We start from the raw sequence: 16,777 nt of genomic DNA on the forward strand, positions 1-16,777 counted from the left end.
GTTCTTATCCTCTATTATTGGGCTATGATTATAGGAAATTACCCACTCCAATTGAAGGTTCTAGCACCTTCACTTAGCTTAATAAAAAGTTTATATATTATACTAAGTATATAACATTTCACGCTGATACATACATATTTTTTATGTGCCTTATATTACTACAAAGTAATTTATGTGGTCCTGTGATGTTACTCAGGCTTATTAATTATGTACACCGGTGTACATTGAAATTGTTGGCCTATGAATGTCTTTTGATGTACAAATGAATAGCTTTCACCACGAGACGAGGCTTTGTAGAAATTTGTTACTGAAATAAATTGTCACTGTGTGAGCAGTGGGCGCAGTGGGCCCCGGGATCCATTAGGTTAATGGTAGGCACTGATAAATTTATCAGTCATTTGTCGCTCTCCGATTTTATCATTCTGCTGGATATGGAATTGAAATTGTCAAGCTTTATTAAATACTAGCTGTTTCCCGCAGTATTGCCTGAGCAAATCGTTTGTCTCGTATTTCTGTGTTAAATTTAGTTTAGATTTTTACCAGAGGGAGACTTTGTACAAAAGTCGATTGCTTGGGTACCTTTGTGTGTTTCAACCGTGAAGCAGTTGTGTTTGCATGGCTGTGTTTCGGTTTGATAGGTGGGCGTATGGCGTGAAATTACTGGGTACAGAGAAATAACACCTGAGTCCTCAGGAATGGCAACGCATGGGGGGTATCATGGGCGAAACAGTATACTCTGTTATGTCCATGGTACTGCTCATGTCTATAGGCGACGGATACCATTTTCCATCAGGTGGACCGTCAGCTTGTTTGCCATTCTAAGTTGTATAAAAAAAAAGATTGGAAATACTGAAAATTTGCAAACTTTTCTGTTAGTGGAATGAATTCAAAACTCACATAACATATGGGTAATCTTGCATCACTCGTGTTTTTGTTGCCGAGTTGATGTATTACAGTTTGAAGACAAGGCAGTGGTATTATTGGATACTATTGTATAACCCCTTAATCTTTAGGATGTGAACATTGTGGGGTACCAAAGTCATCATAGTGTATGAGGTGATGTAATGATGTTGTTCCTGTCAATCGATGATGCATGTCATGTTTCTTAGGCCGTTAGCTTCTTTTCTATTCCAAGTCATCAGTTATCCTGATGATACGAATAGTCAAGTAAATTTACCTTTTTTTAAAAATAAGTTATATAAATGAAAATGATACGCTAAATGAAATGTTAAGCACAAAATTTGAGAATGACTGGACCAATTCGGCTATTTATTTAAATATTCGTCAAAGTATGACTCCGCGGAAGGTCCTTATGAAGAAAAAATCGAGAAATTTGCCCAGAAGAACGTAAAAAATAATTTTTTTCCTGGTGCAAGCTGTTCCTAACTATTAATTCAAACATTTATTTATTTCATCATCACCATCATATCAGCCTTTAATTGTCTACTGCTGAACATAAGCATAAGGTTTTACCACTAGTTGCCACGCTTGGCAGGCGAATTGGGAACCGTAGTTAGACTTTGGAGATGTTTTGAAAGGGACGCTGCTGCCCATCCCTCGCCCTCTCTTAGTCGCTTCTTACGACATCCACGGGGAAGGAAGGGGTGGCCTATTCTACATCGGGACCACACGGGAATTTATTTATTTATACTTTATAGCACACAAAGACTACATTAATATAAATTATTTCGGTCAATGACATACATTAGGCGAGTTTAAACCTTTTGACAGAACGACGCTCGTTGGATCAGTTACTTATTACTATAGATAAATTACGTACACTGTGACTAAGTTCATCTTATCTATCTTAGAATTCCTTATATATATATATATATATATATATATATATTACGGAATTCTGGTAGTAGAATGTTCGTATCTTAGATTGTATGGATAGAGTGTCTCCATACAAGTGCATCGAGGAAAACGGCACAACTTTTTCATAAAATTTTGCGTGATGAATAGTTATGTTTCTCTTATAAGTTCTATATTTATTTGGTTTTATAACTTTAGCATCTCTTTATTGCGTAAAAACTCATTTTATTTAATTAAATATAAATACGTCAAGATACAATATGCGCGTAAATATATAGAAGAATGATAAAAAAACGAGTCAGCTAATTTGACAAAATGTTGACCCGTTTTTGGGTCTTGATACTTTATCTATATAATTTAAGTCTGTGACGTACTCTAGAGAGACGATGACGAGTTACAACATTTTAAACAGCGGTTATTAAGTATTAAAGTCATTTCCTGGAAGTTAATTGTTCGGAAAGCTTTGCCCGAATTGATCTTTGCATTTATAATGTCCGTATTTAATATTCCAAAATATAATTTCAAATAATTCAAAGCAATCAAACGACATCGAATCGGTGATTTTGACATGATATTTATTTTATTTGTTAACGAATGAAATCTTTCTATAGAGCTAACGTGTCTGAAATTGATTATAACATTACTCTATTTTTAGAGATCGCTACTGAAAAAATACAAAGGAACACTTATGATGCCACTTTGTCCGTTCGGCCGTCTGTTACAGTTCTAATACTTACTTACTGTACTTATACAATTGTATCGTTGTGTTTGTAAATTGTCTTGCTTATTTCCTATATTGTATAATGCAAATAAAGTATACTCATTCATTCATTCATTCATTCATTCTATATTTTACCAACTACTAATGCTATTGATTTAAAATTTTAGAATAGTTTTACGTATTGTTGGCTCGCATATATTGCATGGAAATAATAGAAAAAAATTCTTTAATAAGGGGTCTTAAAACCATAATCAAAATTTCAAAATTAACATACTAGTTTAAGTGAGGTATCATATAATTTGTATCTTTTAAAACTGATTGTTATTTATTTTTATGATGTTTTTTTTTTTAATTACGATCGAAAACGTGAGAAAAAAGACCAGTAATCAAAAGATTACAAAAATAAATACAGTTTACGAATATGTGAACATTACATTAAAAATAAAATGATTTTTCTATTTGGCACCGTTTTTGAGAAATTATCAAAACATTCAAAAACAAATATGTTACGATTGTTTTTAAATCTGTATAAATATTGTTTTAAAAAAAAAAAATATTCTAATATATATTTTTTTTTTTATACAATTTAGAATGCCAAACAAGCCGACGGCCCACCTGATGTAACCTGAAAAAAGTGGTAACCGTCGCCTGTAGACATGAGCAGTACCATGGACATAACAGAGTATACTGTTTCGCCCATGATACTACTCATGCATTGCCATTTTTGAGGACTCAGGTGTTATTCCTCTGTACCCTGTAAATTTACGCTATAGCCCACCCTTTAAACCGAAACACAGTCATACAAACACAACTGGTGGTCCACCATGAAACGAAAATCCGAATTTTCGCACTCAATTTCGTCTTTTTGTTCGTACCAAAATCGAGCCAGTAAATGGAGCTTAACATTTCGTTTATCATAAATCTTATCCTTATAGTCTAGAGGAATGATATTTTAACATTTTTATTAATTTTAAACATGTATTATGTAATTTTAAAACATTTCTGTTTCGTTCGAAAGGGACTGCTTTACGGTTAAAACACGAAAGGGACAGAGGTACCCAAGCAAACGACTTTAAATAGATATATTGTATAATTTATTTGCATTACTTACAGTACAAAAATAGATAGACATACACAAAAAATTTATAATACATATATAAAAAACATAAGTATTTCACTTTGTTCATTGCGTGTTTCTACCGCATTGACAAAGTTTCTGACTAAATGTAACATATACATGTTCTTAAAAAAAAATTTACTTGTTATATATATATACACTACTAGGTCTTCGAGTTATATCTAGACTGGGGAATATAGGTGTTGTACATTCTTTGTAAGCTAAGAGAGGCGAGCAGACAGCTCTAAAATATTCAGTATGTCGGCGCGGTGAAGGCAGGGCGGCGGGGCAGGTACGTAGACATCGGAGATGCGGTAACCCTCAAATAAAGGGGAGAGGGGATTGCTAACAATGGGAATTAACATTCCCATTGCTAGCAATATACCCTATCAGGTCGACCTCCACGCGGTTCCCCCTGGAAACTATTGTGATTGATTTATTGTTAATCACGATAGGCCAACTAGTCAGCTTCATTCTCACTTATCATCCCTCACTGGTGCCCCGCCACTTTATATTGTTTGCGCAGGCGGGGTTACCATTCCATTATCATCCATCTTTGCGGTTTCAGAGGAGTTTCCTGTCACGACAACTTAGGTTGTGGAGTAAGCTGCCTGCGCAAGCTTCCCTCGAAACTACAAGGTTCTTTAAAACGGGCGTAATAAGGTTTCTTTAGAGTTGGCAAAGCGCCCTTGATTCCCGTGGTATTGCATGGATTACAGTAACCATTTTACAATATGCGGATTTAAGATTGTTTGCCATCTTTGTGATAGAATTAAAAATTATTTTGAAATAATTATAATAATATTAATTGTGAACCAATGATATATTTTGAAATGTAAACTTGAAAAATTTATTTACTTTCGAAATGATTCCTGATTAAAATGTCTGGTAATTGTAGTTCTTTTGTGTTTGGTTAAAAGCGTTTGCGTACCTAAAATGAAGGGTTTCCAATCCATAAAGGAAACATCAAAAGGTCCCTACATGCTGTTTTGATTGGCTATCAAATACTTCCTTCGCCAACACGCTTTGTCAGCGTGAGCTTTTTTTATTCCATCGCGCGCAGTTTCCTTTCCCGTCAATTGGTTTTTTCGACGGAAATGGCAACACGTACGCCTTCTATAATAATAATTTTCTTATAGCAGTTGTTTTTATAAACGTTTGTTATAAATATATTTAGTATGTCTAAAGGGTGTAGACATATTGTTCCCTTAAAAACGTCACAGTGGAATATTTGTTGAAAAAAATACATTGTTGTATTAGACATTAACTGTCCGCTGCTAAACATAGCCTCCCCCATAAGGGGGGTTTTGCCAGTACTTGTAATGCTTGGCAGGCAGGTTGGCAACCGCAGTTTGGCTTTTGGTGAACTCCGACCGAGGGACTACGATCTCCTGCAAACTGTCGTGTTGAATTCCATGTGTATTCATCACGATATGTTAACTGACCTACCTTTTCATCCTCACCTATCGTCCCTCACTGGTTCCCCATCAGCGTATACCGTTAACGCAGGCATGGTTACTATTCCATTATCATCCATTAAAAAAAGGCTATTATCTTCGTAGTAATAAAATGAACTAATCTTACTACTACAACGAACTTGTAACTAGACTATGTTTCCACGTAAGAAGTATTTAAGAATAAAAAAGCATATATACGGTCGAATTAAGAAACCTCTTCCCTTTTTTGAAGTCGGTTAAAAATAGATATCGGGCGTCCTTATAAGAGCAACAGAAGCCAATACAAATATTTTAGGAATTTTTGTCAGTCTGTATGTTTGTTTTGGCATCAGGAAATTGCATCAAATCGGATGCAGTTATCGTCGTTGTATTTCTGAAGGTTTCACTTAAAATCGAGTGTATCTTTCATCTTGATACACCGTCTAAAGTCTACATCTACACATACACTAACATTATAAAGAGGAAAGATTTGTATTTTTGTGTGTATGTATGTTTGTAATGAATAAACACAAAAACTACTTTGCTGATTTCAAAAATTCTTTCACCATTAGAAAGCTACATTCATCCTGAGTAACATAGACTATATTTATTGCTAGAAAGATTAGGGGTCGTTACTAAAACTTTAATAACGTAACTTAAGGTGTAAAAAGATGCTATAAAATATCTTTGGTCGCGTGCACTGCGGAAACTATCGGTGATAGAACAAAAGTATGTCCTACAATATTGAAGAAAATATCAATAACTACAAACAACTTTGCGATACTCTATGTCCAACTATTATCGTTATGTCACAATAACCACTTTTTAAAATGTTGTAAAAATGTCCACCTGTGAGAAGCCGAAACGGGCCGCTAGTTAGTTATATATTTTCAACATCTACGCGTACGTAGTCGTGGGCAAAAGCTAGTTAATAATAATAAGAGAGCAATACATTTGGGAGATTATTTTAGAATGGTAAAATAGGTAGTTTCCTGCAGGTTGTGTACTACATAATGAATTAGAGGGAGGCGAGGGAACGCGTGGGCGGTGGGAAACATTAGATGGCGTGGGTGGTATTTGTTGCTGACATAAATACAGATTAAATAATTACACAGTATTACGTGTTACGTAATTGTTATTGTGAAGTAGTTAATAAACTTATTCCATAATTTTTTTTTGATGAGTGAAAATGGTACCATATCATTTAACCTCCTCTGCGCTAACGGGATACGCTGGCGGAGCACCAGTGAAGGGTGATCGATGAGAATGAAAACAGGCCAGTTAGCCCATCATGATGAATTCGTGAGGAATTAATCATGATAGTTTCCAGGGAGATCCGCGAGGAGGTCGACCTGGTTGGGTATATTGCTAGCAATGGGATTCTTAGTTTACGTATTTCTACGCGTCTCAGTTTGTCCGAATTCACTCGTTCGGATGGTGCACTAAACACGTACACGACGCGATTAAGAGTTATCGCGACGATTCATAGTACCACGTAAGTAGTAAAAGAGATTTGGGTCATCCATCACGAGGGTTCGCGTCGCTTTTGTGTGGATCCCTTTGTGACGCGTCTAGAGGTTTATTAGAGTCGGGAGATAACGCTACTGCTCCGTCTTGTAGCACAGAGCCTTAAAAAACACTTCTTTCAGATCTACAAAAAGTTCACAATCTGACAGCATTTTTTATTTTTTTTATTTAATGATATAAGGCATTGTTACTCAACCATTTTTATGCTGCGACCCACGGAACAGCCCAAAAGTTAAGTAAAATGTCTTGCGACCCAGTCGCTAATGGTATTTGAATTGATACTTCTACGAATTAGTAATGAATGAGAATAATGAAAACAAATGACGACCAAAAAAACCGACTCATACATTACCTTCTACTGATGCATGATTTTAGATATTAGTACAAGGGTATATTCAATGAAATTAGTAGTCGAATGATATGAAAGTTATTCATATAGTAAATTATTAATATTATAAATAATAAATATTCTTATAACTGGTGTGTACAATAAAGAATTGACATGATACCCCTATGCGTAGTCATTCAAGAGGACTCAGGTGTTATTCCTCTGTACCCTGCAAATTTACTGCCATAGCCCACCTTTCAAACCGAAACACAGCCATGCAAACTGCTTCACGGTAGAAACGCGAATGGAACAGAGGCGCCCATACAAAGGTCTTTTGTATAACCTCTTCCTCTGGTATCTTTTCGTCTGGTAGACTTTGCTCCTTTGCACTGTCATTAGAGAAGTCACTTGGTACCTATAGTAAACGGGTTCATATCCTACTATATCGAAAGTACTAACTATCATTCATAGATATAAATAAAGGGTATTTGCATAGGATTTACAAATTTAGTTTTAAAATTTACAATTGTCACATTATCTTGGTTTCAAATTATATCTGAAACCAGCGTAGTCGAACAAAATAAAGGTACGATACAATATGAATAAAATAATCCGAATTATTAATGCTTAAAGTTCTGCCAATGTAAAAGTTTGATATCGCTTTACCTAGCTCACGGCATCACGCAACAATCAGAATAGAATAGAGTACGGTAGAATTCATTTTGCTAAAATAAGATATATTTTATAGTTGGTAGAGTCATTTTAGAATTGGAACTTTTTGAATTGGGGTCGAAATCGAGAGTGGCAAGACGAAATTTACCAGAGGGAGACTTTGTACAAAAGTCGTTTGCTTGAGCACCTCTGTCCCATTCGTGTTTCTACCGTGAAGCAGTTGTGTTTGCATGGCTGTGTTTCGGTTTGAAGGGTGGGATATGGCGTGAATTTTTCTGGATACAGAGGAATAACACCTGAGTCCTCAGGAATGGCAACGCATGGGGGGTATCATGGGCGAAACAGTATACTCTGTTATGTCCATGGTACCGCTCATGTCTATAGGCGACGGTTACCACTTGCTATCAGGTGGACCGTTAGCTTGTTTGCCATTCTAAGTTGTATAAAAAAAAAATAGAAACGTAAAAAAATAATTTAGAATTATATTAATTTCTATAATATTGCATAATTAAATTCAAGTTGAACTTTCAAATTGTTCAAATAATATTACAGTATACATATAAATAATTTTACGCACACTTCCGTGTACATACGTGTACATTCAAACTACACTCTACACACAGGGAGCACATTTCACAATTTTCATAACTACTAATAGCTATAATTAGTTTAATTAACTTTATATAAAATTAACATTCCATATGTAGTTGTAAAATTTTTCTGAGCTAATATTATACTATGTAATGAGGGTTGAGCGCTGTTGTCTGAGATACAGGTTTTATAACCTAGTTCAGACACAGATGTTTATGCTGATCCAAATGTACAAATGAATTCGTGCCTACTTTTATTGTACATTCCAGTGCTGAGTTTGTTACAATCACGGTTATGCAATAAAATCATTAATGTTATTATTATTAAAGTTATTTTTAATTGTATGTGTCAACTTGTCTTAATCTCTTCCTTATTATGAGTTTTAGAATTTAATATTATTGTTTTATAAAAAGAACTACGCAAAAGATAAGTTCTCGTGTCGTTCTTAAATATTTAAAAAGACAATTCAAGATTGAAACGTCTGTCGGAAGATTCAAGATTGAAACCCTTAGTTCTTATAACATTTACGAGGTAATCTCAAGTAACTTTAGCATGCTTAATAGGGATTGTTAGTAATGGAGAGTGATCTGCAATATACCCAATATGTTGTAAAAGGTACTATCATTTCGATAATCAATGATGGGTAAAGTTTTCATTCTCATGAACTAAGTTTGAATCTATGGGTAGTCATTTTAAGTTTGTAGTACTTTTGAAACAACTTGTCGGTTTTCGCATTCTTAGATCTTTCAAAAAACTTATCGTACATACAGTCCACTTGTATTCTCGCACAGTGCAAAACTGTATTTTTCTATATTATATAATATTTTTAACATGTATTAACTTTTTTATTATTTCATTAGCTTTTTTAATTAATTATACAGACGTCGGCAATTTTGTTATTAAAACTTAATGAGTAATAATAAAAGTAAAAATGTATGTAGGGAAGGGTTACTGTTATTTCATAAAATGTAACATTATTCTAAAAATTCTTCACTGACACTGATATTCTGGATAATCTAAATTCGCCCCGCGGACCGTTGGTAAATGGAAATGATTAAATCATGCCATCGAGCGACCCTTAGCGGCCAGCCCGACCGTGAAATATAGATAACTCGCGTCGACTGCAAATAGCAATTTTTTCATTTAATAGTTCGCAAGGGGCACTTTTGAATAGCCACCAGCAATAAAATTTATATTTATTTTCTTTATTGTAGGGATGAATATTTTTTTTTAATGAGATGAATAAGGAATGTATATACTTCATAGAGGCATTCATGAGTGATGATGGAGGACATTGAAGCCAGGTCAGTTGGCCCATTGTGGTGAATTCACTTGGAATTAACAACGGTTAACGAGGGGGCTGTGTGGAGGTCGACTCGATAACGACAACTGACATTACTAACTGGGGAGAAGGGATTGTTAGGTCGACCTCGACGTGGTCCTCCCTGGAAACCATCGTGCTGAATTCCAGGTATATTAATTACCGTATCCTATAGAAGCTTGCAATACTAGGAAAATTATACGTGCGTTGCCGCTGTAATAGACTTTACCAGAGGGAGACTTTGTACAAAAGTCGATTGCTTGGGTACCTCTGTCCCATTCGTGTTTCAACCGTGAAGCAGCTGTGTTTGCATGGCTGTGTTTCGGTTTGAAGGGTGGGATATGGCGTTAATTTACTGAGTATAGAGGAATAACACCTGAGTCCTCAGGAATGGCAACGCATGGGGGGTATCATTGGCAAAACAGTATACTCTGTTATGTCCATGGTACTGCTCATGTCTATAGGCGACGGTTACCACTTTTCATCAGGTGGGCCGTCAGCTTGTTTGCCATTCTAACTTGTATAAAAAAAAATGCATGGTTTCTACTGAGTTTAGTTATGTAAATGGGTTTGAAATAAGTTATGGGCTCGTATGGGTTATGGGTATTGGTCTGATATAAAATTTGAAAGGAATACAATGTGGCATGTAAATTCAGGTGGATTTTATCATCGTAATGTATTCCTGACTACTTTTGCAATTGAAGATATGAGTGTTTATTTATAATTAACATCTCTAGACGTCGTATATCTGTCAGGTGTAATGGACGCAATGTTATTTCCAGTATCACTGACCCTCTAGAAGCGGTCAGGCTTAAAGTTTTCTAACATTTCTGACATTTAACTTAAGTGTCTAATTTGGTTATAATAAAAAACAATTAAATTTAATTCTGTTAATATGTGTAATTGTAGGGTTAAAATTTTATAAATAGGCGAAAATAATTGTTAAATATATGTACACTTCTATAGGTAGAATTATTTTTATCTTAAAGGAAGGGATCAGAGGCAATATAAAGGAATAGTTTACAACACGGATCAAAAAATAAAACCGATAAGCTTTATATATAGATAAGCAATAGCCGTTTACATAACCAACTAGCGTGCCAACTAACAAACATTTTGGAACCATACTTTCTTTAGCATATAATCCAGAGCATCCATTTATCTAATCAAGAAAGAAAACAGCGTTAATTCATTTTTAAAGTTTATTTGGAATTTAATAATATATACATACATACATATATATCTGTCTTCCATTAGTGTAGGCAGAAACAATGGAACGCCAAATGTTTCGATTCAAGCAAACCTCTTTCGCTTCTTCCACATTCATCAATCTTTTCATACACGCTCGCCGGTTACGGGTACTTTAATTTGACCTTTCTTCAGCAGGTCGCCTAATTTTAACCTTTTAATAAGTAATAATAAATCCGTACAAACTATATTTATATAATTTTCCCGTGTTTTATTAATAAATAAAAACATACATACATACATATATATCTGTCACGCCTGTCTCCCATTAGGGTAGGCAGAAACAATGGAACGCCAAATGCTTCGATTCAAACAAACCTCTTTCGCTTCCTCCACATTCATCAATCTTTTCATACACGCTCGCCGGTTACGGGTACTTTTAATAAAATAAAAACAATAGACCTAAATATATATATATTTTTAGATATTTAATTATCATCCATTTTATAGTACTTTAATAAAGATGCAAAATAAAAAATAAAAATGCTCAAATTTTATTTTACGTTTATATTAAACAATAATTCTTTCCATGCGAAATAAAAGAGGAAAACTCGATGTAAACCATTAGCATCGGGATTTTCAAATTTATTATATTATATTAAAAATATATGAAACTACCATGAATAATTCCTGGTCAATTGGTCATGATGTATCATCCTTCACTTCCCCGCCAACGTATACTGCGACGTATAGCGTATAGCGCGAATGGGGGTGCAAATTTACAATTCCATTTTCATGTCAAAATAATTGATATCATTTAATTGTTTGGTGCAGGGGCTACACTGGCAGTGATCATCGACATGGACCACCGCACGTCGGTCATCTTCAGCGCGTGTGTGGCAGTATTTTACACCCTGTTCGGTGGACTGTACTCGGTCGCGTACACCGATGTCATCCAGCTATTTTGCATCTTCCTCGGCCTCTGGATGTGCATTCCATTTGCGTGGGCGAACCCACATGTCAAACCACTCAGTTCCATGGAAGTGGATTGGATAGGAAAGGTTGATCCAGAATATTATTGGTTCTATGTGGATTATGGGCTCCTGCTGGTGTTTGGTGGAATTCCATGGCAGGTTTGTTGGTGTTTTTAATTTTTTGAAAATAATCATTAATTTAATTTTGATTTCTTTATACAGAAATATTATCGGTTGTGTGGGATAGTTTTCTAATCATTTTAATTATTATGGTGTGTTATTTAGGTATACTTCCAGCGAGTGTTGAGCAGCAAGACAGCAGGCCGGGCGCAGGTTCTGTCGTACGTGGCAGCCATCGGGTGCATCTTCATGGCCATACCTCCAGTCCTCATCGGTGCCATTGCGAAGGCCACCGGTAATATTGCATTAGAGCGCATTTTCTTTCAAGTTATTAACAGATATGTGTTGATTGACTGTATATTATTTTGCGTTATGCTCTTTTCCTCAAAGTCGATGCAGATAGAGACCCAATGTGTTGATCCTATTGACCTACTCTTCTATGTTTTCTCTTTTTTTTTCTTTCTAATACTTTATTAAATTTTCGACGTTAATTGTTGCAATGTAGTAAAGTAATAATTATAATATCATGTTGTCCCTAGCATGGAATGAGACGGCATACCACGGCCAGTTGTCTCCAACGGGGGAGCTGACCTCCGACCAGACGTCCATGATATTACCGCTGGTGCTGCAGCACCTCACTCCTGACTTCGTCTCGTTCTTCGGCCTCGGCGCCGTGTCAGCGGCCGTTATGTCCTCAGCCGACTCGAGCGTTCTCAGTGCGTCGTCTATGTTTGCACGGTGAGTCACAAATAATGGAGACCCCATATTATTTATTAATATATTGAAGTGAGGGATTTGTCTTCAAGGCTAAATCAATTTAATAGACCAATTGAAACTACAGGAAAAGGTTCAAGGGGACGGTTTTTTATTGATTCTCTTTTTTCTGTAGGCGCTACACGTGAACTCCGATAATGTAAATCATCTTAACATTCTGGCTGAAGCAGTATAAGAACTGTTTTCTTGTCTTCACTACATCATCATCATATCAGCTTTTATCTGTCTACTGCTGAACACAAGCCTCCTTCTAAAGGGGGTTTTTCCAGTAGTTGCCACGCTTGTCAGGCGGTTTGGTAACCGCAGTTAGGCTTTGGAGATGTTTTAAGAAAGACACTGTTGTCTATCCTCGCCCTCCCTTAGTCGTTTCTTACGACACTCATGGGAAAGGAAGAGATGGCCTATTCTATATCGGGACCACACGGGATTTTCTCTCCACGTACTGACATATATTTACAAGATATAACTTTTAACTGAAATAAGAATGTGCTTGTTCAGGAACGTGTACAAGCTGATCTTCAGGCAGAACGCTTCCGAGATGGAGATCATCTGGGTGATGCGCGTCTCTATCCTGGTTGTGGGGGTGCTATCTACCGTCATGGCACTCACCATCCCCTCCATATACGGGCTTTGGTGAGTAACAGTCATTATTACCATCATCCTTTAGGTCACCTCGAAATATTTGGTGTTGATGCAGTGTTTTGATGTTTGCATTTCTGCTCTTGATTCTGTTATTTTTTTTATACCCATTTTTGTGGGTATTTTTTTTATACCACTGAAGTGGTAAACAAGCATACAGCCCACCTGATAGTAAGCGGTTACCGTAGCTTATGAATGCCTGTAATACCAGAGGTATTACGCGCGCATTGCCGACCCTGAAGAAATCTCTTTACCCCCCTTTTGAATAAACCCCATGCTGTAGGCTCTTAGGAAAACCTCGGCAGGAAGCTCATTCCATAACTTGAGTGTTCGAGAAAACATCTCTGGTGTTTCTTTTTCCTTGTACCTATGTTCTTTTATGTTTAAAAAATTCAGTGAATTTGTAAATGGAATAAAGAATCTGACTGTACCTGTAAGTTTACCTGCAAAATTTTGCGTAATTATTCAATACTGAGTATTAGGTTTCATAAAATTGGAACAAAAATATTCCGGGTACACCTAATGATTAATTTATTGTAACCTTCACCGGTCACATACTGTGAAATGTCACCGCACATTTGTCTATATTGACTGGACCCGGCTTTCAGTCCGAAGTTTCAAACGTAACGAGGGTTAACAAAAATACCAGACGGTATTGGGCGCAGGTATTTGCAATTTGTATAGACTTTATAAACATTTCAAGGATTCAATATTGTGAGTGGGAATCTTGTTTTTTTTTTATGGATGATAATGGAATGATAACCCTGCCTTGGTATACACTGACGGGGCACCAGTGAGGGATGATTCGTGAGGATGAAAAGGCAGGTCGGTTTTTTTTTATACAACTTAGAATGGCAAACAAGCTGACGGCCCACTTGATGGAAAGTGGTAACCGTCGCCTATAGACATGAGCAGTGCCATGGACATAACAGAGTATACTGTTTCGCCCATGATAACCCCCATGCGTTTCCATTCCTGAGGACTCAGGTGTTATTCCTCTGTACCCAGTAAATTCACGCCATATCCCACCCTTCAAACCGAAACACAGCTGTGCAAACACAACTGCTTCACGGTTGAAATACGAATGGGACAGAGGTACCCAAGCAATCGACTTTTGTACAAAGTCTCCCTCTGGTCCCTCCCTCAGTTAGCCCATCGTGACGAATTCAACGATAAATTAGTTACGATAGTTTCCAGGGGAAACAGCGTGGAGGTGGAATTGATAAGGTATATTGATAGCGATAGGGACTAATCTCCCCATTACTAACAATCCCTTCCCCCGGGAATCTTGTTTGGCGCAATTATATTTTTAATGTTGACACACCTTATACATACGAGTATTTAAATGCGACTGTTAACGAAAGAGTGGTATCGTTTTTTGGTTACATAGGTACATATATTTTACTAATATATTCAAATAGTAGGTAGATGACGTCTGTCATATCGTCATCATGTCAGCCTTTAACTGTTCACCGCTGAACATAAGCTTTCCCTTTGGGGGGTTTTGCCAGTAGTTGGCAGGCGGGTTGGCAATCGCAGTTTTTTTTTTGATGAGTGAAAACGGTATGGTAACCCCGCCTGCGCTAACGGGATACGTTGGCGGAGCACCAGTGAAGGGTGATAGATGAGAATGAAAACAGGCCAGTTAGCCCATCATGATGAATTCATCAGGAATTAACCACGATAGTTTCCAGGGGGAACCGCGAGAAGGTCGACCTGGTTGGGTATATTGCTAGCAATTTGATTCTCAGTCTGCATTACTAACAATCCCTTTCCCCCCGGCAATCGCAGTTAGGTTTTGATGTTTTAATAGGGACGCTGCTGCTCATCCCTCGCTGTCCCTTTATCGTCTTTTATGGTACCCACGGAAAAGGTAACGGTGGCCTATTCTATGCCAGGACATCCACAGCGATAATAGATGTCTGTACATGGGAGATATTTTAGAAAAAATAATATAAGTGGTCTTAATAAGACTAATAGATGACAAAACAATAATTTTTATAAATGTTGTCTGACTGCATGTTTGCTCCGGCATCAAGTAAAAACTATTGGGTAAAATTGAATGCGGTTTACAATGTATACCTGACATTTTTATCAACTTTACATTAGTTTACTTTAGGTTTACATTAATATCTGGTAAATGTTTTATTTTGATACGCCATCTTGAATTCGTCTATTTCATTGATTTGCTTATTTCTGAAAACCACGCGTATGATGTAGCGGGCAAAGAGGTAGTTGTAAATAAATAAATGTCTAAATTTGGAGCAATATGTATGATGATTGAATGGTAAGAGACGTCGTTACATTTGTGTTGATTATTAGAGTTGTTGTTTCTCAATACGCCATGATGACAGACAAAGGTAATCTTTATGTAGCTTTAATCGGCAGTGAATTTACAGGGTACAGAGGAATAACACCCGAGTCCTCAGGAATGGCAACGCATGGGGGGAATCATGGGCGTAATAGTATACTCTGTTATGTCCATGGTACAGCTCATGTCTATAGGCGACGGTTACCACTTTCTATCAGGTGGGCCGTCAGCTTGTTTGCCATTCTAAGTTGCATAACAAATACCATACGGTCAGTTCTTTGAGAGTGTTATAACCTATATGAAGGTCCTATTACGAGATTATTATATATTATAAATATGAAATTTGGTGAAGATAGATATTTGTTAATTTTTTACGCAGATACTAATTTGAATGAGATTTGGATAGTTTATATTTTATCTAAAAATATAGAATCACTACTTAGTATAAAACAAAGTCGCTGTCGCTGTCTGTCCGTCCCTATGTATGCTTAAATCTTTAAAACTACGCAACGGATTTTGAAGCGGTTTTTTTTTATAGATAGAGTGATTCAAGAGGAAGGTTTATATGTATAATAAATGCATAATACAGTAGAGAAACCCTGATAATTTTAGAGGTTTCCAATTTGATGCGATGTAACGTGCACCCGTGCAAAGCCGGGGCGGGTCGCTAGTATTTTATATAGTGGCAAAGTCGCGAAAAATAAATATGGTGGCCTTAAATATATAGAATTTTTCGTGATGACAGTTTGCCACGTGTTCCGTAATATTATCAAATTACCAATAGGTATCTACGCACAAGCGTTTGCTCATAATTGACGTTGTTAGAGCGAAGAGCTAGCGAGCTGCTGTCGACTTTCATAACGTCTCTCCGCGCGAATAACTTTCCGACAGATAACGAGGTAAGTTAAATTGATTGACGTGTAGGAAATGGGGAATTAGAATACAATATATACTATATCAGTATTTGTATACAAGTATTATTGGCAATTTTATCAACTTTTTGGCTGAATACCTTATACCTTACCTATACCTTTTTTAACAATGTAAATACATTGAGATCAGTATTATTTATAACACTAAATATGTAAAAATACCCGTAACTGGCGAGTGTGTATAAAAAGATTGAAGAGGTTTGTTTGAATCGAAGCATTTGGCGTTCCATTGTTTCTGCCTACCGTAATGGGAGACAGGCGTGACAGATATGTATGTATATACTAAATATGTTTCTTTATACGTATTCGGA

The 16,777-nt window shown here is 36.4% G+C and overlaps 1 protein-coding gene across 1 annotated transcript in view; it reads left to right on the forward strand.

Moving 5' to 3' along the window:
- The window catches only part of LOC113518886 (high-affinity choline transporter 1), a 43,723-nt gene that overhangs the window by 5,240 nt on the left and 21,706 nt on the right, over positions 1-16,777 (forward strand). The window contains exons 5-8 of the mRNA XM_026903911.3: positions 11,551-11,849; positions 11,976-12,105; positions 12,350-12,548; positions 13,083-13,217. Of these exons, the coding sequence (XP_026759712.1) occupies positions 11,551-11,849; positions 11,976-12,105; positions 12,350-12,548; positions 13,083-13,217 (763 nt within the window). The remainder of the gene's footprint in view (positions 1-11,550; positions 11,850-11,975; positions 12,106-12,349; positions 12,549-13,082; positions 13,218-16,777) is intronic.

Source organism: Galleria mellonella, unplaced genomic scaffold (genome assembly GCF_026898425.1).
Source record: "Galleria mellonella isolate WM207_F2 unplaced genomic scaffold, CSIRO_AGI_GalMel_v1 utg1812, whole genome shotgun sequence".
Lineage (NCBI taxonomy): Eukaryota > Metazoa > Arthropoda > Insecta > Lepidoptera > Pyralidae > Galleria > Galleria mellonella.